The sequence below is a fragment of the Oncorhynchus clarkii genome, chromosome 5, assembly GCF_045791955.1.
Source record: "Oncorhynchus clarkii lewisi isolate Uvic-CL-2024 chromosome 5, UVic_Ocla_1.0, whole genome shotgun sequence".
NCBI lineage: Eukaryota > Metazoa > Chordata > Actinopteri > Salmoniformes > Salmonidae > Oncorhynchus > Oncorhynchus clarkii.
In genome coordinates this window covers 8,926,963-8,950,421 of record NC_092151.1, presented here as the reverse complement: position 1 = coordinate 8,950,421, position 23,459 = coordinate 8,926,963, and the positions used below count along the sequence as shown (strand labels likewise).

The 23,459-nt window shown below is 43.7% G+C and overlaps 1 protein-coding gene across 2 annotated transcripts; it reads right to left on the bottom strand.

Annotated features, from left to right (window-relative positions):
* Positions 1-163: 163 nt before the first annotated feature.
* On the bottom strand, positions 164-23,459 carry LOC139408297 (serine palmitoyltransferase, long chain base subunit 1). Of its 2 annotated transcripts, none has more exons than XM_071152010.1 (15): positions 22,716-23,459; positions 19,305-19,412; positions 19,096-19,190; positions 18,677-18,770; positions 17,660-17,732; positions 9,389-9,521; positions 9,154-9,283; positions 8,482-8,571; positions 8,068-8,175; positions 7,734-7,829; positions 7,000-7,096; positions 6,279-6,333; positions 2,085-2,202; positions 1,728-1,801; positions 164-1,594 (listed from the first exon to the last, which is right to left on the bottom strand). In XM_071152010.1, the coding sequence occupies exons 1-15, from the start codon at positions 22,767-22,769 to the stop codon at positions 1,501-1,503; spliced, it is 1,419 nt and encodes a 472-aa protein (XP_071008111.1). In that variant the 5' UTR covers positions 22,770-23,459; the 3' UTR covers positions 164-1,500. The 2 variants fall into 2 exon arrangements, with proteins under 2 accessions (XP_071008111.1, XP_071008110.1); XM_071152009.1 differs by lacking the exon at positions 22,716-23,459 and adding an exon at positions 20,202-20,421.

Here is a 23,459-nt window from a genome sequence, read left to right as displayed (position 1 = left end):
CAATGTTTACAAACGTAAAAACACTATATAGCCTCAACATGGTTAAAACTATCATTTAGATATCATGGATGTCCTGTCCTTGGATGATACATAAATATGAGTGGTTACATTGCTCTAGCCCCACCCGTTTGACAACCCCCCCCCCCCCCAAAAAAATGATAAGTTACCATTTTCCCATTTATTTGATTAATAGTCAATCAAATTGATCGCACATTTAGCAACACAAAGGCACATAATATACTGCATATTGGATGTTGTATAAATGAACCAGTGAGCATGTCTTTGTTACAAAAAAGTGACACTAGTGTGTCTTGCAGGAGTGTCATTATGTCACTCAACAATAGGCTTCAACATGAAAACGAGATTGATGTGCATCACAGTGCAAATGTATTTATATTCAAGTTGACATGTGTTAAAACTCTCAAATTACATTAGGTGAAATTTGTATGCAAATCATTCATGTGATCTAATGAAGAAATTGAATTAACTGTTCAAATCATTTAAAACACGTAAAAACACTGGAGGCAAGTTACTTAATGATCAGTAACAGAACAACGTTTTAATACGTTCAAAGAGCCTAACATAAAAATAAATCCCCAATGATAAATACCGCCAGGGTGCCAATGCAGGCGGACCTAACCATGATGCCAAGTGAGGCGATTGGTAAGATGTGAAAGAGAAACAATCTTGCAAGTCTTAAAATCAGTGACCGCTTGGAATCAACTATGAATTAGTATACAAGACAACAAAATAGGTGCATTTCATACAACGCAGTGCGATAATGTGAAACTCTTGGGAATACAATCTAACATTTAAAGCAAAAGACAGAAAATACACAATTTGGTTTGTGTCAGTATATAAAACAAACAAAAACAAAGAAACGGTTTCATAATACAGTATGTATATATATGGGGCGGCAGGGTAGCCTAGTGGTTAGAGCGTTGGACTAGTAACCGGAAGGTTGCGAGTTCAAACCCCCGAGCTGACAAGGTAACAAATCTGTCGTTCTGCCCCTGAACAGGCAGTTAACCCACTGTTCCCAGGCCGTCATTGTATATAAAATCATTTTAAAGTAACTTCACTTACAAAATGAATCAGCTCTTTGGTTACAAATATTTATTGTTTATTAGTTAAGACTTTCAACCTTCATTCAAACAGATAGTGTGACCTGAATGACGGTTGGGGGACGAGGCCCAGATTTTACATTCATGTACATGTGAGAAGGTGAACGAGGACCGTCAGCAAAATGGGAGGTCAAACATAAATAAGTAGCTGTGAGAAGGATAATCTGATTTAAAAATCGACAACGCTCCTCACAGAAAGTGTTGTCCACCTTGAGTCTTCTCCTCCTCGAGTTTGTGGATGAACGCACCTGGCTGGCTATGCCTTGATGGACCTTTCCAACGTCGCTGTCGATTGATGCTCTGCGAAGCCTGGAGGTGAATCCTGGGAATGTCGGCAAACTGAGAACGGAGAACTACAGGTCTGGTTGGTCAGGAATCATTTGAGGATAGCCAGAGCTGCCTCTCTGATACAGGATGCAGCTTTCTCAATGTCCTCTTCAGTCTGCTCGATGGTGACCACTACCCGGATCCTGCAGACAGTGGGGCCGTCATGGCAAATGTCATCTTTCAATGCTATGATAACTTCCAATAGATATTCTACTCATTTACAACAAAAACTGCATACATAACCTTTATGTTAATATATATATTTGATAAACTTACGAAGGCGGAGGGAGAAACCGCTCCTCTTTATCCAAGTACCGAGCTAGGGTGAGTGCGATCTGTCTCTCCAAACACTGGTCAATGAAGAACAGTAGAACCATCAAACAAAACCTACACAAACAGCTCTCGGGAAAACCAAGGCCACTTGTCTAAAAGAAACTCACGGTATCCATATCTCTACAGTAGTTCCTTCATAAGTAATGTAAAGTAAAAACACTCACCTATGAGCAACACTCAAGAATCAAGGCAAACCATTTTAAATTGAAAAAAAAAACACCCTCAACATCGTAAAAGCCAATGTTTATCATTAAGACACTAGTGTTCTAAAATATGTCATACAAAATGTAGATGTCTTACGTAATCTACGATGCTGCGAAGCATCTTCACGTCAGTGTCTCTGGATCCAGAGCTTCTCTCTAGCTGTAGGTGAAGGGCAGGGGCATAAGCTTCTCCTATTACCTTCACCCCAGGACTCCTGCAATACAGAAATGACATCTACATAAGAATAGTGGAAATACAGATTTCACAACAGAGTAAGAGTATATTTGAAAATATTTATTCACCAAATCATACATTAAAATAAAAAAATCTAAACCAGATAAGTATTACAACTTTGAAAGGACTACTACTTCTTCAAACCCTTGAGAAACCAAAACACAGAAATTCCCAATGTCTTACGCATATTGAATATGAAGTGCTTTCTCCCTACAGACGTCTTGGAACAGAAGAATTCTTAGCAACCCTGTGGTCATAACTCTGAACATGCTTCCCTTTTAGAGTCGCTGCAGTTTTCAGCTCTGGGAAGCTATTTACAAGGAAAGGAGGTTCTTCTAGTGCTGCTTTTCCACAGTAACACCAGTGTTCCACCCTGATGTTATACTAGGGACATGGGGTTAACATATCTAGGGTTGACAATGAGGACTTGTGAAGAGCAGAATTTACAACATCTGCATCATCAAGACAGTTGCTTTGTGAGAAGGTGTCAAAGTCCACATTTAACCCTTGTTATGTAAATGACAGCTGAAAAGTACCAGTGGCCTGGCTTTGTCTCTAAGTGAGAGCAGGTCTGCCGGAGCCATGGCCCAGTGAGACATGGGTGCCAGCCCACGTAGATGGAAACAGAGGAGTCTGAGCCTTTTGGGTAAAACACTGGGGTAAAACACTGGGGTAAATCCTGGGCCTTTTGGGGTAAAACACTGGGGTAAATCCTGGGCCTTTTGGGGTAAAACACTGGCGTAAATCCTGAGCCTTTTTGGTAAAACACTGGGGTAAAACACTGGGGTAAAACACTGGGGTAAAACCTGAGCCTTTTTTGGGTAAAACACTGGGGTAAAACACTGGGGTAAAACACTGGGCCTTTTGGGGTAAAACACTGGGGTAAAACACTGGGCCTTTTGGGGTAAAACACTGGGGCAAATTCTGCATGGAAATGTTCCGATGTTCCAATCATACTGACCCCTTTGTTAACTTCCCAGTACATTGTGTCAGATATGAAATACTTACTACATCCCTATGGAACAAGACTGATTTTGTGATGTATAGCCTAGCTATGGTATAGAGACAGCCAATATAAGCAGTGTGGGGGGGGGATCTGGATAAAGAGAGACATGTGAGCCTCAAAACTAGGAGGAGGTCTCCTAAGAGATATCCTATTGCCAGACGAGAGGAAGAGACGCTAAGCAGACACTATGGAACAGTCGCAGGGAGAATCCATGGAAAACAGAGACATGCTGTTATGGTTTGGTGTATAGGATTTCAAATGTGTAAAAACACACATGGATAACCCCAGGGTCCCGCACCGAGGTTGAGCGAAGAAAGTAAAAGGGGAAGGTTTTGTCAGAGCAGCGCAATTGCGTGTGGAGATCTCATTGTTAAAAGGTGTAATAAATAACTGAAAATGTCTGCGTCTCGTTTTAACTACTCCCACGCCCTGCCTATATTCACTGTTTTCTTGAGTTGGGTTTCATTTCAATCAAATTTATTTATAAAGCTTTTTTTTTTTTTTTTACATCACCCAATGTCACAAAGTGCTATATAGAAACCCAGCCTAAAACCCCAAACAGCAAGCAATGCAGAAGCATGGTGCCTAGGAAAAACTCCCTAGATAGGCAGGAACCTAGGAAGAAACCTAGAGAGGAACCAGGCTCTGAGGGTGGCCAGTCCTCTTCTGGCTGTGCAGGGTGGAGCTTATAACAGAACATGATTGGTTTTCACTCTTTTTCCCCCCCGCAAGGACCAGTGTTAATATAATGGGAACAACCTGACTGCTGGGACATACAGTTGAGGTCGGAAGTTTACATACACTTAGGTTGGAGTCATTAAAACTCGTTTTTCAACCACTCCTCAAATTTCTTGTTAACAAACTATAGTTTTGGCAAGTCGGTTAGGACATCTACTTTGTGCATGACACGTACATTTTTCAACAATTGTTAACAGACAGATTATTTAACTTATAATTCACTGTATCACAATTCCAGTGGGTCAGAAGTTTACATACACTAAGCTGACTGTGCCTTTAAACAGCTTGGAAAATTCCAGAAAATGATGTCATGGCTTAAGAAGCTTCAGATAGGCTAATTGACATCATTTGAGTCAATTGGAGGTGTACCTGTGGATGTATTTCAAGGCCAACTTTCAAACTCAGAGCCTCTTTGCTTGACATCATGGGAAAATCAAAAGAAATCAGCAAAGACCTCAGAAAAATAATTGTAGACCTCCACAAGTCTGGTTCATCCTTGGGAGCAATTTTCAAACACCTGAAGGTACCACGTTCATCTATACAAACAATAGTACGCAAGTATAAACACCATGGAACCACACAGCCATCATACCGCTCATGAAGGAGAGGCGTTCTGTCTCCTAGAGATGAACGTTCTTTTGTGCGAAAAGTGCAAATCAATCCCAGAACAACAGTAAAGGACCTTGTGAAGATGCTGGAGGAAACAGGCACAAAAGTATCTATATCCACAGTAAAACGAGTCCTATATCAACATAAGCTGAAAGGCTGCTCAGCAAGGAAGAAGCCACTGCTCCAAAACCGACATTACGGTTTCCAGATTACAGTTTGCAACTGCACATGGGGACAAAGATCGTACTTTTTGGAGACATGTCCTCTGGTCTGATGAAACAAAAATAAAAACTATTTAGCCATAATGACCAACGTTATGTTTAGAGGAAAAAGGGGGAGGCTTGCAAGCCGAAGAACACCATCCCAACCATGAAGCAAGGGGGTGGCAGCATCATGTTGTGGGGGTGCTTTGCTACAGGAGGGACTGGTGCACTTCACAAAATAGATGGCCTCATGGGGCAAAATTATGTGGATATATTGAAGCAACATCTCAAGACATCAGTCAGGAAGTTAAAGCTTGGTCGCAAATGGGTCTTCCAAATGGACAATGACCCCAAGCATACTTCCAAAGTTGTGGCAAAATGGCTTAAGGACAACAAAGTCAAGGTATTGGAGTGGCCATCACAAAGCCCTGACCTCAACCTATAGAACATTTATGGGCAGAACTGAAAAAGCGTGTGCGAGCAAGGAGGCCTACAAACCTGACTCAGTTCCACCAGCTCTGTCAGGAGGAATGGGCCAAAATTTACCCAACTTATTGTGGGAAGCTTGTGGAAGGCTACCCAAAACATTTGACCCTAGTTAAATAATTTAAAGGCAATGCTACCAAATACTAATTGAGTATGTACACTTCTGACCCACTGGGAATGTGATTAAATAAATAAAAGCTGAAATAAATTATTCTCTCTACTATTATTCTGACATTTCACATTCTTAAAATAAAGTGGTGATCCTAACTGACCTAAGACGGGGCATTTTTACTCGGATTAAACGTCAGGAATTGTGAAAAACTGAGTTTAAATCTATTTGGCTAAGGTGTATGTAAACTTCAGACTTTCTGAAGTCTTGGCTGATCTCTTGATTTTCTCATGATGTCAAGCAAAGGGGCTTGAAGGTAGGCCTTGAAATACATCCACAGATACTCCTATTTAGTCAAAATATTTTATTTTGTCTATCAGAAGCTTCTAAAGCCATGACATAATTTCCTGGAATTTTCCAAGCTGTTTAAAGGCACAGTCAACTTAGTGTATGTAAACTTCTGACCCACTGGAATTGTGCTACAGTGAAATAATCTGTCAGTAAACAATTGTTGGAATAATGACTTGTGTCATATACAAAGTAGATGTCCTAACAGACTTGCCAAAACTATAGTTTGTTAACAAGAAATTTGTGGAGTGGTTGAAAAACAAGTTTTAATGACTCCAACCTAAGTGTATGTAAACTTCTGACTCCAATTGTGCGCCGCCCTATGGGTCTCCCAATTATGGCCGGTTGTGCTACAGCCTAGAAATGAACCAGGGTCTGTAGTGACGCCTCTAGCACTGAGATGGCAGTGCCTTAGACGCTGCGCCACTCGGGAGCCCCAATGATATCAATCACAAAATATGCATTAAGGCGGCCTGGATCTTATCGTTCAATGGAAAGTTCACAAGACCATGCAACATAACAATTCCTTTCCCAGGACAAAAATCAACTTAACTTACTCTTGCAACGCTTTGTGGACGTGTTTGCACTTCTCCCTCAGGATGGCAAAAATTTCTACAACACAAGAGAAGGGAAAGGGTTCAGTATTTTTCATTCTCAGATTGAAGCACCAGACGAGCCAAGTTCCAGCTGGCGTACAGTAATTAGTTTACCTTGGCCAGTGTGTGGCTGGCGCCTTTTCAACAGGGAGTGAGACTGGGGTCTGCTCGGCAGTGCTAAGTGCACTCGACCTCAGCTCACGCTGTGAGACACGCGTGAGTGCACACACACGCACGTAAGCATACTTAGCATTCACACACACACACACAAATGTACTGTTCAAGCACCAATCACACCTAATAACACAAACCCTGAAATAACTTTCACTGGACATACACACTTAGAAATTGGACTGCCATTCCTAGAATCCTCCTTATTGGAGGAGAGGAAAAGCTGTCCAGGTTGTGAACAGTGCATGTGGTTTGGATCAGAAACTCAAATTGATCACATGGTGTTTCACTGAAGCGCTGCCAATTCAATCAGGAATAGTCAAACAAAGTCTGGAGTCATTTGATTGGAATTTAATAAACAAATTAGTTGATAGACATGAATATCAGGGGGCAAATAATTGTTCTAAGTGTAAGATATGGTGTGTGTGTGTGTTTGGAAGAATCCTTGTTGCGAGTGAATGTGTGTGTGTGTGTGTGTGTGTGTGTGTGTGTGTCTCTCTCGCTCATCTACCTGGGTCTTCCTCCATGATGTTAAGGGCCTCTATGGCTGCAGCAGCCAGCATGGGGGGCAGGGAGGCAGAGAAACAGTACCCCTGGCCTGACAGACGCTGAGAAACACAACACATCAGACCTGGGAAACACAGAGAAACAGTACCCCTGGCCTGACAGACACAAATGATCTTGTTTGCTCAGAACCAATAGTTACAAAAGTGCAAACTCTAAATTGAATCAAGTGCCTGAAATACTTATCCTATACTATGACTTGTCCGTTACCTAAACACCCATATCAAAGCAGTCAGCATTCAAAAGTCAGTATTCACACCTGTACAGCTGACGTCAGACCTGTACAGCTGACGTCAGACCTGTACAGCTGACGTCAGACCTGTACAGCTGACGTCAGACCTGTACAGCTGACGTCAGACCTGTACAGCTGACGTCAGACCTGTACAGCTGACGTAATTGTATACAAACATAGACATCTTTTCCTCTTTCAAAGTAGAGCTTTACATGTTACAGCTGTTTTTAGAAAAACAACTGATCATTGAAAGCATGTTCGCTTTGTGTGTTTGCGTGTATGTTTGCGTGTGTGTGTGTGTAAACTGCTTATGGGAATTGCTCCAAGTGTGTGTCCTTTGGAAATAACAAGAGACAGTTTAGGGAGCAAAACCAGTTTACACAGTGGGCCTCCAAGACTATGACTGGGAAATACTGCACTCCAATCTGTAAAAAGCCCATTATCAATACCTGATGGTCTATGACGAACGACCTCCCACAGCAGAAGCCACCGATGGAAGCCACAGCGTTCTCCATGTTGGCACTAATGAGGTCAATATCGTCAATCTGAAAATGACAAATAGGAACCGAAGGGAGGGTAGTGAGATCCACCACACAGAACCCAGGGTCATGTTCACGAGGGCACACAATTAAAGACGTTTCACAACAGAAAATGGAAGCAAGCGTTTCTAATTGTCCAGGTAGTCCCTCCCTGTTTCAGCCAGTTGTCTTCCATTTGGTGTCTAATGAACACTAACCAGATTTAATCCATCCTATGGGGTTGGCTGTGTGGCGTACTACTCACGTTGACCCCAAAGTGTTCCGTAACCCCTCTGCCATGTTCTCCCAGCACCCCGAACGACATACTCTCCTCCAGGAAGATGCGGACCTTGTACTTGTACTTCAGCTTCACCTGGTGGCCAATAGAAATATGAGATGGAAGGTGGAACATACCAAACAATATATTCTGTTGTAACGTGCTAGAAACTTGTCCCATAGACTGAAAGTGGAAAAAAGGGGCGAGCGCTCATTTATACAGCTGCAGTTGATACTTTGATCAAAATACTGTATAATATGAACCATGAATCCAAGTACCATCATTACAAAGTACCACATATGACACACACAGCTCTATGGGAATCAATCGGTGTGCTCAAACTCAACAGTAAAAAAAGGTCAACCATCTTGGGATATAATGGAACCGTATTGGGTCACTCACCAGGTCTGGAAGGGGACAAACATCTGCAGTGTTTATATACAGCCCCTCCACTATGATGAACCTCCTGGTCACTCTGGCCTTCCGAGGATTCTACAGCAATAGAACAAGATAGGTTTGATAAGTGTGACTTTCAAAATGGCCTCCGCACACTTACAGGTCAACTAGATTGTGTTGAAACAAAAATGGTGGCAGCCCTCACACAGATTGCGTCCCAATCAAATGCTTTTAAATGTGGGGACTAGTGAAGAAGCGCAAGCTTCAGTAAGGAGATATTGAGACTCAACAAGAGTCTACATCCCAATTCTTCACCCTTCTTCTGAAGTGTGCACTTCTCATCATGAATTTAACTATGTTGGAAACTCCCATCAGCCAAAACTTACACCATTCCTATACTTTTAAATCCATGCCAGGGGGAAAATCTCAATTGCATTTCCTTGATTCCTTGCGTCCCCTCTCCAAGCTTCCTTCTCAAAACACAATGGATGAGGTCAGAGATCCCTCCCCTGGGTTTTAAGAAGGAGGTGGGGAGAGAGGATGCAAGAAAATTCAATTGAGATACTCCCACTGAGTATGTAAGTGCACACTTAAGGAAAAAAGTGCAGAGAATCGGGATGAAGAGATTGGTCAAGTGGATGGTGTTGACAAAATGGTGGCAGGCCTGCTTTGACTAACCCTCTGATCCTCGATCTCCTGCTCTTTGAGCAGTCTCTCCAGATCTTCCATGTCGTTGTGTTTGAAGTACTTGATGAAACTGCGGGAGGCTTGGAGACCCTTTTGTATGGAGAAACATGCCGCCTCATCCCTGGAAAGATTAAAATAAATATGGATTCAAAATGCTTGTTGGAGACTAAATTGAAATAGGACTAGTTGGCTTGTTGAACCAATGGGGGGTGAGAGAGAAACTTACACAAACACTATGTCTCCTCTCTTGGAGTAGGCCGGTATAGCACTAGCTATCGTTGCAAAGCCATAGGAATAGATGATGGCCTCCTCTGTTTTCATGAACTTGGCCAAACGATCCTCTAACTCCAAGTGGACATCTGGAATGATCCCCAAAAAAACAGTTACGGAGACAAATGGAACAATAAAAACATTTTAAAATTTGTTTTAAAGAGACCGACATGTACAGACTGACAACCCTTCAGTCTACATTTGTACATGTTGACACATAGGGACATCTTGTAAGATCTGAAATACACAAGAGGATAACTGAGCTGCAAATCAAATGTTATTTGTCACACGAGTCAAATAAAACAGGTACAGTGAAATGTTTACTTTACAAGCCCTTAACCAACAATGCAGTTAAGAAAAATATTGAATAAATCAACTAAATGTAAAAACATAAAAGAGCAGCAAAATAATAACGAGGCTATATGGGGGGGGGGGGACTGGTACCAAGTCAATGTGCAGGGGTACAGGTTAGATTTGATTTGACCTTTATTTAACTAGGCAAGTCAGTTAAGAACAAATTCTTATTTTCAATGACGGCCTAGGAACAGTGGGTTAACTGCCTTGTTCAGGGGCAGAACGACAGATTTGTACCTTGTCAGCTCGGGGATTTGAACTTGCAACCTTCCGGTTACTAGTCCAACGCTCTAACCACTAGGCTTCCCTGTAATATGTACAGTACCAGTCAAAACACACCTACTCATTCCATGTTGTTTTTTTCACACTGTAGAATAATAGAAGACATCAAAAACTACATGGAATCATGTAGTACACCCCCCCCCCCCCCCAATTTTTAAAAATTAAATATAACTTTTTGCCATTCTGAGGGAGAAGTGCAAACACGTCCACAAAGCATTGCAAGAGTAAGTTAAGTTGATTTTGTCCTGGTGAAGGAATTGTTATGTTGCATGGTCTTGTGAACTTTCCATTGAACGATACGATCCAGGTCCTTCTTAATGCATATTTTGTGATTGATATCATTGGGGCTCCCGAGTAGCGCAGCGGTTTAAGGCACTGCATCTCAGTGCTAGAGGCGTCACTACAGGCCCTGGTTCAAAATATATTTTATATTTGAGATTCTTCAAAGTAGCCACCCTTTGCACACTCTTGGCATTCTCTCAACCAGCTTCATGGAGGTAGTCACCTGGAATGCATTTCAATTAACAGGTGTAATTTGTTAGAAGTTTATTTGTGGAATTTCTTTCCTTCTTAATGCGTTTGAGACAATCAGTGGTGTTATGACAAGGTAGGGGTGGTATATAGTAGATGGCCCTATTTGGTAAAAGACCAAGTCCATATTATGGCAAGAACAGCTCAAATAAGCAAAGAGAAATGACAGTCCCATCAACCTGGAACATTTCAAGAACTTTGAAAGTTTCTTCAAGTGCAGTCGCAAAACCCATCAAGCGTTATGATGAAACTGGCTCTCATGAGGACCGTCACAGGAAAGGAAGACCCAGATTTACCTCTACTGCAGAGTATGAGTTCATTAGAGTTACCAGCCTCAGAAATTGCAGCAAAAAATAAATACTTCAGAGTACAATTAAGACACATCAACATTAACTGTTCAGAGGAGATTGTGTGAATCAGGCCGTCATGGTCAAATTGCTGCAAATAAACCACTACTAAAGGAAGAAAGAAGACTTGCATGGGCCAAAAAATGAGCAATGGACATTAGACCTGTGGAAATCTGTCCTTTGGTCTGATGAGTCCAAATTTGAGATTTTTTGATTGTAAACAGTCTTTGAGACGCAGTGTAGGTGAACGGATGATCTCCGCATGTGAGGTTACCACAATGAAGCATGGAGGAGGTGTGATGGTGCTTTGCTGGTGACACTGATTTATTTAGAATTCAAGGCACACTTAACCAGCATGGCTACCACAGCATTCAGCAGCGATACACCATTCCATATGGTTTGCACGTAGTGGGTCTATCATTTGTTTTTCAACAACACAATGACCCAACACACCTCCAGGCTGTGTAAGGTCTATTTGACCAAGAAGGAGAGTGATGTAGTGCTGCATCAGATGACCTAGCCTCCACAATCATCCGACCTCAACCCAATTGAGATGGTTTGGGATGATTTGGACCGCAGAGTGAAGGAAAAGCAGCCAACTAGTGTTCAGCATGTGGGAACTCCATCAAGACTGTAGGAAAAGCAAAGCATTCCTCATGAAGCTGGTTGAGAGAATGCCAAGTGTGCAAAGCTGTCATCAAGGTAAAGGGTGGCTACTTTGAAGAATCTCAAATGTGAAGATTTTTAAAATTTGTTTAACACTTTTGGTTACTAGATGATTCCATGTGTTATTTCATAGCTATTTCATCGTTTCATAACGTAGAAAATAGTAAAAATAGAGAAAAACCCTGGAATGAGTAGCTGTGTCCAAACTGACTGGTACTGTACATTTAGGTAGGGGTAAAGTGACTATGCATAGATATTAAACAGAGATTATCAGCAGTGTAAAAACATGCAAATAGTCCGGATAGCCATTTGATTAGCTGTTCAGCAGTCTTATGGCCTGAGGGTAGAAGCTGTTAAGAAGCCTTTTGGACCTAGACTTGGCGCTCCGGTACCGCTTGCCATGCGGTAGCAGAGAGAACAGTCTGACTAGGGTGGAGTCCTTGACAATTTTTAGGGCTTTCCTCAGACACCGTCTGGTATAGAGGTCCTGGATGGCAGGAAGCTTAACCCAGTGATGTACTGGGCCGTAAGCATTACCCTCTGTAGCTCCTTGCGGTGATGCAACCAGTCAGGATGCTCTCAATGGTGCAGCTGTAGAACTTTGAGGATCTGAGGACCCATGCCAAATCTTTTCAGTCTCCTGGGGGGAAGGGAACAGGCATTGTCATGCCCTCTTCACTAGTCTTGGTGTGTTTGGACCATGATAGTTTGTGATGTGGACACCAAGGAACTTAAAGCTCTCAACCTGCTCCACTACAGCCCCGTTGACAAGAATGGGGGTGTGCTGGGCCCTCCTTTTCATGTAGTCCACGATCATCTCCTTTATCCAGATTACATTGAGGGAGAGGTTGTTGTCCTGGCACCACACTGCCAGGTCTCTGACCTCCTGCCTATAGACCGTCTCATCGCTGTCAGTGATCAGGCCTATCACCGTTGTTGTCGTGCTTGGCTACGCAGTCATGGGTGAACAGGGAGTACAGGAAGGGCCTAAGCAAACACCCCTGAGTTGGGCCGCCGTGTTGAGGCTCAGCGTTGCAGAGGTGTTGTTGCCTACCCTTACCACCTGGGGGCTGCCCATCAGGAAGTCCAGGATCCAGTTGCAGATCGAGGTGTTCAGTCCCAGGGTCCTTAGCTTAGTGATGAGCTTTGAGGGCACAATGGTGTTGAACGCTGAGCTGTAGTCAATGAACAGCATTCTCATGGAGGTGTTATTTTGTACTTCCGGCGCCGACAGAGATGGCCGCCTCGCTTCGCGTTCCTAGGAAACTATGCAGTTTTGTTTTTTTACGTGTTATTTCTTACATTAGTACCCCAGGTCATCTTAGGTTTCACTACATACAGTCGAGAAGAACTACTGAATATAAGATCAGCGTCAACTCACCATCAGTACGACCAAGAATATGTTTTTCGCGACGCGGATCCTGTGTTCTGCCTTACAAACAGGACAACGGAGCGGATCCCATGCAGCGACCCAAAAAAACGACTCCGAAAAAGAGGGAAACGAGGCGGTCTTCTGGTCAGACTCCGGAGACGGGCACACCGTGCACCACTCCCTAGCATTCTTCTTGCCAATGTCCAGTCTCTTGACAACAAGGTTGATGAAATCCGAGCAAGGGTAGCATTCCAGAGGGACATCAGAGACTAACGTTCTTTGCTTCACGGAAACGTGGCTCACTGGAGAGACGCTATCCGAGGCGGTGCAGCCAACGGGTTTCTCCACGCATCGCGCAGACAGAAACAAACATCTTTCTGGTAAGAAGAGGGGCGGGGGCGTATGCCTTATGGCTAACGTGACACGGTGTGATGAAAGAAACATACAGGAACTCAAATCCTTCTGTTCACCTGATTTAGAATTTCTCACAATCAAATGTAGACCGCATTATCTACCAAGAGAATTCTCTTCGATTATAATCACAGCCGTATATATCCCCCCCCAAGCAGACACATCGATGGCTCTGAATTAACTTTATTTGACTCTTTGCAAACTGGAAACCATTTATCCGGAGGCTGCATTCATTGTAGCTGGGGATTTTAACAAGGCTAATCTGAAAACAAGACTCCCTAAATTTTATCAGCATATCGATTGCGCAACCAGGGGTGGAAAGACCTTGGATCATTGTTACTCTAACTTCCGCGACGCAAATAAGGCCCTGCCCCGCCCCCCTTTCGGTAAAGCTGACCACGACTCCATTTTGTTGATCCCTGCCTACAGACAGAAACTAAAACAAGAGGCTCCCACGCTGAGGTCTGTTCAGCGCTGGTCCGACCAAGCTGTCTCCACACTCCAAGACTGCTTCCATCACGTGGACTGGGACATGTTTCGTATTGCGTCAGACAACAACATTGACGAATACGCTGATTCGGTGTGCGAGTTCATTAGAACGTGCGTTGAAGATGTCGTTCCCATAGCAACGATTAAAACATTCCCTAACCAGAAACCGTGGATTGATGGCAGCTTTTGCGTGAAATTGAAAGCGCGAACCACTGCTTTTAATCAGGGCAAGGTGTCTGGTAACATGACCGAATACAAACAGTGCAGCTATTCCCTCCGCAAGGCTATCAAACAAGCTAAGCGTCAGTACAGAGACAAAGTAGAATCTCAATTCAACGGCTCAGACACAAGAGGCATGTGGCAGGGTCTACAGTCAATCACGGATTACAGGAAGAAATCCAGCCCAGTCACGGACCAGGATGTCTTGCTCCCAGGCAGACTAAATAACTTTTTTGCCCGCTGTGAGGACAATACAGTGCCACTGACACGGCCTGCAACGAAAATATGCGGTCTCTCCTTCACTGCAGCCGAGGTGAGTAAGACATTTAAACGTGTTAACCCTCGCAAGGCTGCAGGCCCAGACGGCATCCCCAGCCGCGCCCTCAGAGCATGCGCAGACCAGCTGGCCGGTGTGTTTACGGACATATTCAATCAATCCCTATACCAGTCTGCTGTTCCCACATGCTTCAAGAGGGCCACCATTGTTCCTGTTCCCAAGAAAGCTAAGGTAACTGAGCTAAACGACTACCGCCCCGTAGCACTCACTTCCGTCATCATGAAGTGCTTTGAGAGACTAGTCAAGGACCATATCACCTCCACCCTACCTGACACCCTAGACCCACTCCAATTTGCTTACCGCCCAAATAGGTCCACAGACGATGCAATCTCAACCACACTGCACACTGCCCTAACCCATCTGGACAAGAGGAATACCTATGTGAGAATGCTGTTCATTGACTACAGCTCTGCATTCAACACCATAGTACCCTCCAAGCTCGTCATCAAGCTCGAGACCCTGGGTCTCGACCCCGCCCTGTGCAACTGGGTACTGGACTTCCTGACGGGCCGCCCCCAGGTGGTGAGGGTAGGCAACAACATCTCCTCCCCGCTGATCCTCAACACTGGGGCCCCACAAGGGTGCGTTCTGAGCCCTCTCCTGTACTCCCTGTTCACCCACAACTGCGTGGCCACGCACGCCTCCAACTCAATCATCAAGTTGCGGACGACACAACAGTGGTAGGCTTGATTACCAACAACGACGAGACGGCCTACAGGGAGGAGGTGAGGGCCCTCGGAGTGTGGTGTCAGGAAAATAACCTCACACTCAACGTCAACAAAACTAAGGAGATGATTGTGGACTTCAGGAAACAGCAGAGGGAACACCCCCCTATCCACATCGATGGAACAGTAGTGGAGAGGGTAGCAAGTTTTAAGTTCCTCGGCATACACATCACAGACAAACTGAATTGGTCCACTCACACAGACAGCATTGTGAAGAAGGCGCAGCAGCGCCTCTTCAACCTCATGAGGCTGAAGAAATTCGGCTTGTCACCAAAAGCACTCACAAACTTCTACAGATGCACAATCGAGAGCATCCTGGCGGGCTGTATCACCGCCTGGTACGGCAACTGCTCCGCCCTCAACCGTAAGGCTCTCCAGAGGGTAATGAGGTCTGCACAACGCATCACCGGGGGCAAACTACCTGCCCTCCAGGACACCTACACCACCCGATGTCACAGGAAGGCCATAAAGATCATCAAGGACATCAACCACCCGAGCCACTGCCTGTTCACCCTGCTATCATCCAGAAGGCGAGGTCAGTACAGGTGCATCAAAGCTGGGACCGAGAGACTGAAAAACAGCTTCTATCTCAAGGCCATCAGACTGTTAAACAGCCACCACTAACCTTGAGTGGCTGCTGCCAACACACTGACACTGACTCAACTCCAGCCACTTTAATAATGGGAATTGATGGGAAATTATGTAAATATATCACTAGCCACTTTAAACAATGCTACCTTATATAATGTTACTTACCCTACATTATTCATCTCATATGCATACATATATACTGTACTCTATATCATCGACTGTATCCTTATGTAATACATGTATCACTAGCCACTTTAACTATGCCACTTTGTTTACATACTCATCTCATGTATATACTGTACTCGATACCATCTACTGTATCTTGCCTATGCTGCTCTGTACCATCACTCATTCATATATCCTTATGTACATATTCTTTATCCCCTTACACTGTGTACAAGACAGTAGTTTTGGAATTGTTAGTTAGATTACTTGTTGGTTATTACTGCATTGTCGGAACTTGAAGCACAAGCATTTCGCTACACTCGCATTAACATCTGCTAACCATGTGTAAGTGACAAATAAATTTGATTTGATTTGATTTTTTGTCCAGGTGGCAAAGGGCAGTGTTGAGTGCAAGAGCTTGCGTCATCTGTGGATCTGTTTGGGCGGTATGCAAATTGGAGTGGGTCTAGGGTTTCCGGTATAATGGTGTTTATGTGAGCCATGACCAGCCTTTCAAAGCACTTCATGGCTACCGACGTGAGTGCTACCGGTCGGTAGTCACTTAGGCAGGATAGCTTGGTGTTGTTGGGCTCAGGGACTATGGTAGTCTGCTTGAAACATGTTGGTAGTACAGACTCATGTCAGGGATAGGTTGAAAATGTCAGTGAAGACACTTGCCAGTTGGTCAGCACATGCTAGGATTACACATCCTGGTAATCCATCTGGCCCTGCGGCCTTGTTAATGTTGACCTGTTTAAAGGCCTTACTCACATCGGCTACGGCGAACGTGATCACACAGTCATCCAGAACAGCTGGCGCTCTCATGCATGCTTCAGTGTTGCTTGCCTCGAAGCATGCATAGAAGTAATTTAGCTCATCTGGTAGGCTTGTGTCACTGGGCAGCTTACTGCTGGGCTTCTCTTTGTAGTCCGTAATAGTTTGCAAACCCAGCCACATTCGACGAGCGTCGGAGACGGTGTAGTAGGATTCAATCTTAGTCCTCTATTGACACTTTCCTGTTTGATGGCTCGTCTGAGGGCATATCAGGATTTCTTATAAGCGTCCAGATTAGAGTCCCACTCCTTGAAAGTGGCAGCTCTAACCTTTAGCTCCGTAGTATTGAGCGAGTCACTGCTACTTCCTGCTTTAGTTTTTGCTAGTAGGCAGCAATCAGTAGGATAGAATTATGGTCAGATTTGCCAAATGGAGAGAGAGCTTTTTATGCATCTCTGGGTGTGCAGTAAAGGTGGTCTAGAGTTTGCACATGTAACATGCCGGTAGAAATGAGGTAAAACGGATTTAAGTTTCCCTGCATTAAAGTCCCTGGCCACTAGGGGCACCACCTCTGGATGAGCATTTTCTTGTTTGCTTATGGCTTTATACAGCTCGTTGAGTGCCGTCTTTGTGACCGCATCGGTTTGTGGTGGTAAATAGACAGATACAAAAAATAGATGAAAACTCTATTGGTAAATAGTGTGGCCTGGTCCTTTATCTGGAGTAAATCCTTTGAATACGACTTAAAGAAATCTTTGTCCAGTTCGAGGTGAGTAGTCGCTGTTCTGATATCCAGAAGCTCTTTTCGGTCATAAGAGATGGTGGCAGGAACATTATGGACAAAATAAATTAAAAACAAGGCGAAAAACCTCCCACAAAAGAGCACAATTGGTTAGAAGCCCGTAAAAAAAAGCAGCCATCTCCTCCGGTTCTCAGAGCATGATTTTTCTTTAGAGCAACTCACCAAAGGTTCCATAGAAACCTCTTGGACCACAGGTACCAACACCATACCTCCTGAGAGAAGTCAAGGCCTTTTGCTGTCAGAGAAAGAGGGGAAATAGAGCAATTGATATTCATTGAAATGCTTTTGTCCTCCTACAAATATGCATTGCCGCTATAGGCATGTGTGGTGATGGTATGTTCAGAAAGACTAAACAAAACAAATAGATGGGTCAGCTGACAATGTCACAAAAACAATGCGCACCCTTTAAATGGGGCAGAAGTGTGTGAGTTGCCAGATAGCGACCAACAATGACAAGAAACAGCCATGTGGGGAATCATTAGTGACTCGTTTCAGCTAGTTTCATGGTTCTTGATACCATGTCTTGTTTTGACTGATTTCATGTCAATGCTAATATGGCAAAATATTTGCTAGCTAGCGAACCAACAACTTCAACGACTTATTTGAGAGACAAGTGCTCATTGTGCAAATGTATTTATGTTTTCAATAAACATTGGGATGGAGAATAAATATAGTTTGCATGGTGTCAACATTCTAAACCAACTGTCTGTTTTGCCCCATAGTTGTGCATGTGTCAGTTGTGTTGCTAAACAACCAGCATGTCTATAGGGTTAAGCCCAAGAGATACACCATTTGTTGTCAACATAGGCTACTAGTGCCCATAGGGGTACTTGGCATATGGACAATTAATATAGGAACACGGGCTGTTTCATCATTTGGCGTGTAAAAACATAGACTTAATGGTCAAATGAATAATAGTCCCGATCGGTTGAACCGAGGCAGGCAGAGTAAAATGTCATTTGGATTACAGTAACCTAAATAGGTTGAGAACCAGTGCAATAAGCCATGACTACTGAATGATTGTTTTTGTTTTTGTTTCAGTGTTAGTCTCCACAAAAGTATTTTGCTCATGTCTTTAGCATTGTACTGTACCAACAGTTAATCAAAATGTAATCAAAAATGGCTAATATCTTAGAAAATAAACAAAAAAGATATGCTTCTACTTAAAATAGTACAGACCTTCACTCGCTCGTTGTCAAGGAAACCCAAGAAGTTAAATGAAGCAAAGTTAATGCACTCTTTTCCATTTACAATGATTTTGTGGCTTGGTGGGCTGTAAAATAAAACACATGCTATTAGCTAAACACAACACAAGGTTCACTTGATGTTAGAATGAAGCGAGGTAGACAGCTAGACCAACCAGGGTACTGTTCAGTAGGCAGAAAACTGTTTTGAAACCATGTACAACGTTAACTTGTTATTAACAAGACCACATATTGTAGTTTTTGCTATGGTGTGCCCTACTGAACAGGACCCAGGTATTTGACTGTACTGTGTAAAGCAAGCTAGATTTGCCTACTCGGAAAGATGTTACAGCATAGGCTGTGAGATCATTCACTGCACTTCAAAAACAAGTCAAGAAAGCATCATTAGCTTACCCAGTGACGATGTCATAATTGAGGGAAGGATGGTCTTTGGACATGGGAGGGACAAGGGGTTCTGGTTGCCATTCTTCAATTAAGTCCTCCTTTTCCTGTTATAGACCAACACTACGGAGTTAACACATTGTGCCAGAAACAGTTGCACGCAGAATTTCCATCCATAGTGTCCTATGCACTCACAGGTGGGTGAAACCATTTTTCTCTACCTTCTCTGTGAGGTCTGAACGCTCCTGTAGTTTGTACGTCTTTGAAAACAGCAGTCTGATGATCCACAATATGAGGATCCCCTCCAGGACCAGATGGTAGGCAGGTGCCTGGGGAGAGAAATGGGTCAAATCTTATTTGTCACATGCGTAGAATACAACAGGTAGACCTTACCGTGAAATGCTTACTTACAAGCCCTTAAACAACAATTCAGTTCAAGAAAGAGTTAAAACAATATTTGCTAAAAAACAAAATAACAACGTTATATACATACGGGGGTACCGGTACCAAGTAAATGTGCAGGATTATAGGTTAGTCGAGGTCATTTGTACATGTAGGTAGGGATAAAGTGACTATGCATAGATAACAAATAGTGATTAGTAGCAGTGTCAATGTAAATAGTCAGGGTGGCCAGTTGATTTGTTCAGCAGTCTTATGGCTTGGGGGTAGAAGCTGTTAAGGAGCCTTTTGAACCTAGACTTGGCGCTCCGGTACCGCTTGCCGTGCGGTAGCAGAGAGAACAGTCTGTGACTAGGGTGGAGTCCTTGACAATTTTTAGGGCCTTCCTCTGATACCGCCCCGTCGATGAGAATGGAGGCCTGTACGGATCTCCTTTTCCTGTAGTCCACGATCAGTTCCTTTGTCTTGCTCACATTGAGGGAGAGGTTGTTGTCCTGGCACCACACTGCCAGGTCTCTGACCTCCTCCTTATAGGCCGTCTCATCGTTGTCGTTGATCAGGCCTACCAACGTTGGGTTGTCAGCTAACTTAATGATGGTGTTGGAGCCATGACTGGCCATGCAGTCGTGGGTGAACAAGGAGTACAGGGGGGGTACTAAGCACGCACCCCTAAGTGGCCCTGTGTTGAGAATCAGCATGGCAGATGTGTTGTTGCCTACCTTTACCACCTGGGGGCTGCCCATCAGGAAGTCCAGGATCCAGTTGCAGATCGAGGTGTTCAGTCCCAGGGTCCTTAGCTTAGTGATGAGCTTTGTGGAAATGATGGTGTTGAACACTGAGCTGTAGTCAATGAACAGCATTCTCACGTAGGTGTTCCTTTTGTCCAGGTGGCAAAGGGCAGTGTGGAGTGGAATTGAGATTGCATCATCTGTGGATCTGTTGAGGCGGTATGCAAATTGGAGTGGGTTTAGGGTTTCTGGGATGTTGGTTTTGATGCGAGCCATGACCAGCCTTTCAAAACACTTAATTTCTAATGACGTGAGTGTTACGGGGCGGTAGTCATTTAGGCAGGTTCCCTTCTCTTTCCTGGGCACATGGACTATGGTGGTCTGCTTGAAGCATGTAGGTATTACAGACTCGGTCAGGGAGAGGTTGAAAATGTCAGTGAAGACACTTGCCAGTGGGTCCGCACATGAATACGCGTCCCGGTAATCTGCTCTGAATACGCGTCCCGGTAATCTGCTCTGAATACGCGTCCCGGTAATCAGCTCTGAATACGCGTCCCGGTAATCAGCTCTGAATACGCGTCCCGGTAATCTGCTCTGAATACGCGTCCCGGTAATCTGCTCTGAATACGCGTCCCGGTAATCTGCTCTGAATACGCATCCCGGTAATCTGCTCTGAATACGCGTCCCGGCAATCTGCTCTGAATACGCGCCCCGGCAATCTGCTCTGAATACACGTCCCGGTAATCTGCTCTGAATATACATCCCGGTAATCTGCTCTGAATACACGTCCCGGTAATCTGCTCTGAATATACATCCTGGTAATCTGCTCTGAATACACATCCTGGTAATCTGCTCTGAATACACATCTTGGTAATCTGCTCTGAATATACATCCCGGTAATCTGCTCTGAATACACGTCCCGGTAATCTGCTCTGAATGTACGTCCCGGTAATCTGCTCTGAATACGCGTCCCGGTAATCTGCTCTGAATACACATCCTGGTAATCTGCTCTGAATATACATCCTAGTGGTCCGTCTGGCACAACGGCCTTGCGTATGTTGACCTGTTTAAAAGGTCTTGCCGACATCGGCTACAGCGAGCGTGATCACACAGTCACCCGGAACAGCTGGCGCACTCCTTGAAAGCGGCAGCTCTGGCTAGCTCCCATGGGGGAGCGGGAATCATGCTTACCAACGCTAGAATTATTACAGTATCTTAGATACTTCCCCTCTCCCAAACCATGTAAAGCAGTTGTTGACAAGTGTACTCTCAAGTAAAAGTGGTCCAACTAATTTTACTTGGAAAATTGAACTCAACCTGCAATAGGTCTACTGTCGTTCCATTTTAACTAAGAGCCATGCTGACATGTCCCAAAAAATGACAAGCACAGATGCCTGTACTTGTTAGGTTAGCCCATGATCGTGACCGAGTTCCATTACACACGTTTTGTTAAGAGCCCTGACACTCGGTTTGAACATTAACACCGGTTTTGGAAGCATAAGGACCTTCTCTTTCAAATGAGTGTTGAAATAATATTTTAATTGATACACGCCTTTTTAGGGTTAGGGTTCCCACACTGCCAATATTTTCATGTTACAGCACTTGTTTATAAAAAACAGATGGAAGACAGAGTGGACTACCTGTGCTAATTAGCCATCTGTGTAAACGGAAGACGACGTCACAAACTGAAAAATACTGTCCGCTGCAACTGTTAAACCAGTACACAGTAAGAGTGTATTTTGCATTTGTGAAATTATTTTTGATGTGACATGAAAGTAGAAGGATTTATGTTTCTAAAACCGTACCGCAGCTGAGAATCGATTCACGTTTACGTTAAATATTTGTCTGTTTTGACTTCGAACCAATTCACCTTTAAACAGAACATGTACATGTTCTGGACTATATGGACTATAAAATAGTAATTTTTGGCTCCTTTCGTCCATAATTGGGCTTCTGTTAAGGAAATAACATCACTTACTCAACAAACAATATATTTAACAAAATGTGGCTCCATTTCACGGGGTATTGATCAGCAATGCTAAAGTTAACTGTCAAGATAATAGCTCTCAAATCATAAGATATCTGGTGATCAATGAAGTTGGAACAAACTCAACCCAAAAACTATCAAAATATGCCCTCGACGTGGAACAGGTGAAATAAAAAGAAATACGTGTGTGTTTCGAAATTAAGATAATGGAAAATGTATGTAGTGTAAAGTTCTGTTATAAAATCATCACAGCCCCCTTCATTTATCTCACTACGATTGGATCATACTACAAAATCGAACGACGCACCTCTGACACGAAAGACTATTGGCTACAATATTCTGTCAATCATACTTGGTAACAATATGAAGTACACTTCCTGAAAAACCGGAGTTGTCTGTCGTTTCTCTCTTTTTACATAGTTTAATACACAAACAACATATGAGACAGTTTTTTGTAACTGAACAGAATACATCTACAACTTCAAATTTAAAAAAGTATTTAAATAAAGATAAATTACCTCGTAGAGTGCTTGTACCATCTCCACTAACACCCACTGCTGCCCCGACGCCATCTTGGTTACCTGATCACATGGTCATCGTCCGTAAAATGAAGGGTGCGTTCGTAAGTTCACTCTGGTTATCTACTCCAATTAATTAACGAAAACGCAACACCGGTTGAATATAACGGATATCAGTAAACGTCGCAAAATTGTTGCCAGCAGCACAGTTAGTCCCCAACCCAATAGAACACATGAAAACAGCCTAACCAGCTCTGCTAATACAAATCAAATGATGGTGTTCTCTCATTTGGGGCTGGAAGTAGTTAGCCAACTTTAGACAGTAAATTTGGGTGCTTGACTTCCGTTGTAAGGTCAGAACGCTCGCATCAACCCTAATCCTTGGCCATAGCATCCAGTGTGCGCTTTGGACGGTCCTCTGAATTTGCGAACGGACAATCTGACAACGCTCTGAATTTAAGAACGACCAGACCATCCTCTAGCACTCCAGAGTGAATTTACGAACACACCCGAAGATGGGCAAGGCCTCTAGCGAATGCGCATATAGGGCTGCGCCCCTTTCCGGGCCATGGCTTGAAGGGTTTGCGCTTTTCTCAAATGATCGTCAAAAGTTTAAATCTCCGGGGTGAACTATAATAATTCAAAAGATTAGAAATCGCTTTAAAAAAAACGCTTATTTATAGACTGTACATACCAGAATTAGGGGGCAAAACAAACTGCTCATCCCATACAATGGCGCGGCCT

What these genes read in the sequence shown, in the direction of transcription:
- LOC139408297 (XM_071152009.1), bottom strand. Translation starts at nt 20,342, where the DNA reads ATGCTGTTCATTGACTACAGCTCAGTGTTCAACACCATCATTTCCACA. An exon ending in AGGTTTCTATGGAACCTTTG is followed by an intron (nt 9,522 to 17,659) that starts GTGAGTTGCTCT and finishes GGATCATTCCAG; the next exon opens with ATGTCCACTTGGAGTTAGAG. An exon ending in CGGTTTCTCCCTCCGCCTTC is followed by an intron (nt 1,595 to 1,727) that starts GTAAGTTTATCA and finishes CACTGTCTGCAG; the next exon opens with GATCCGGGTAGTGGTCACCA.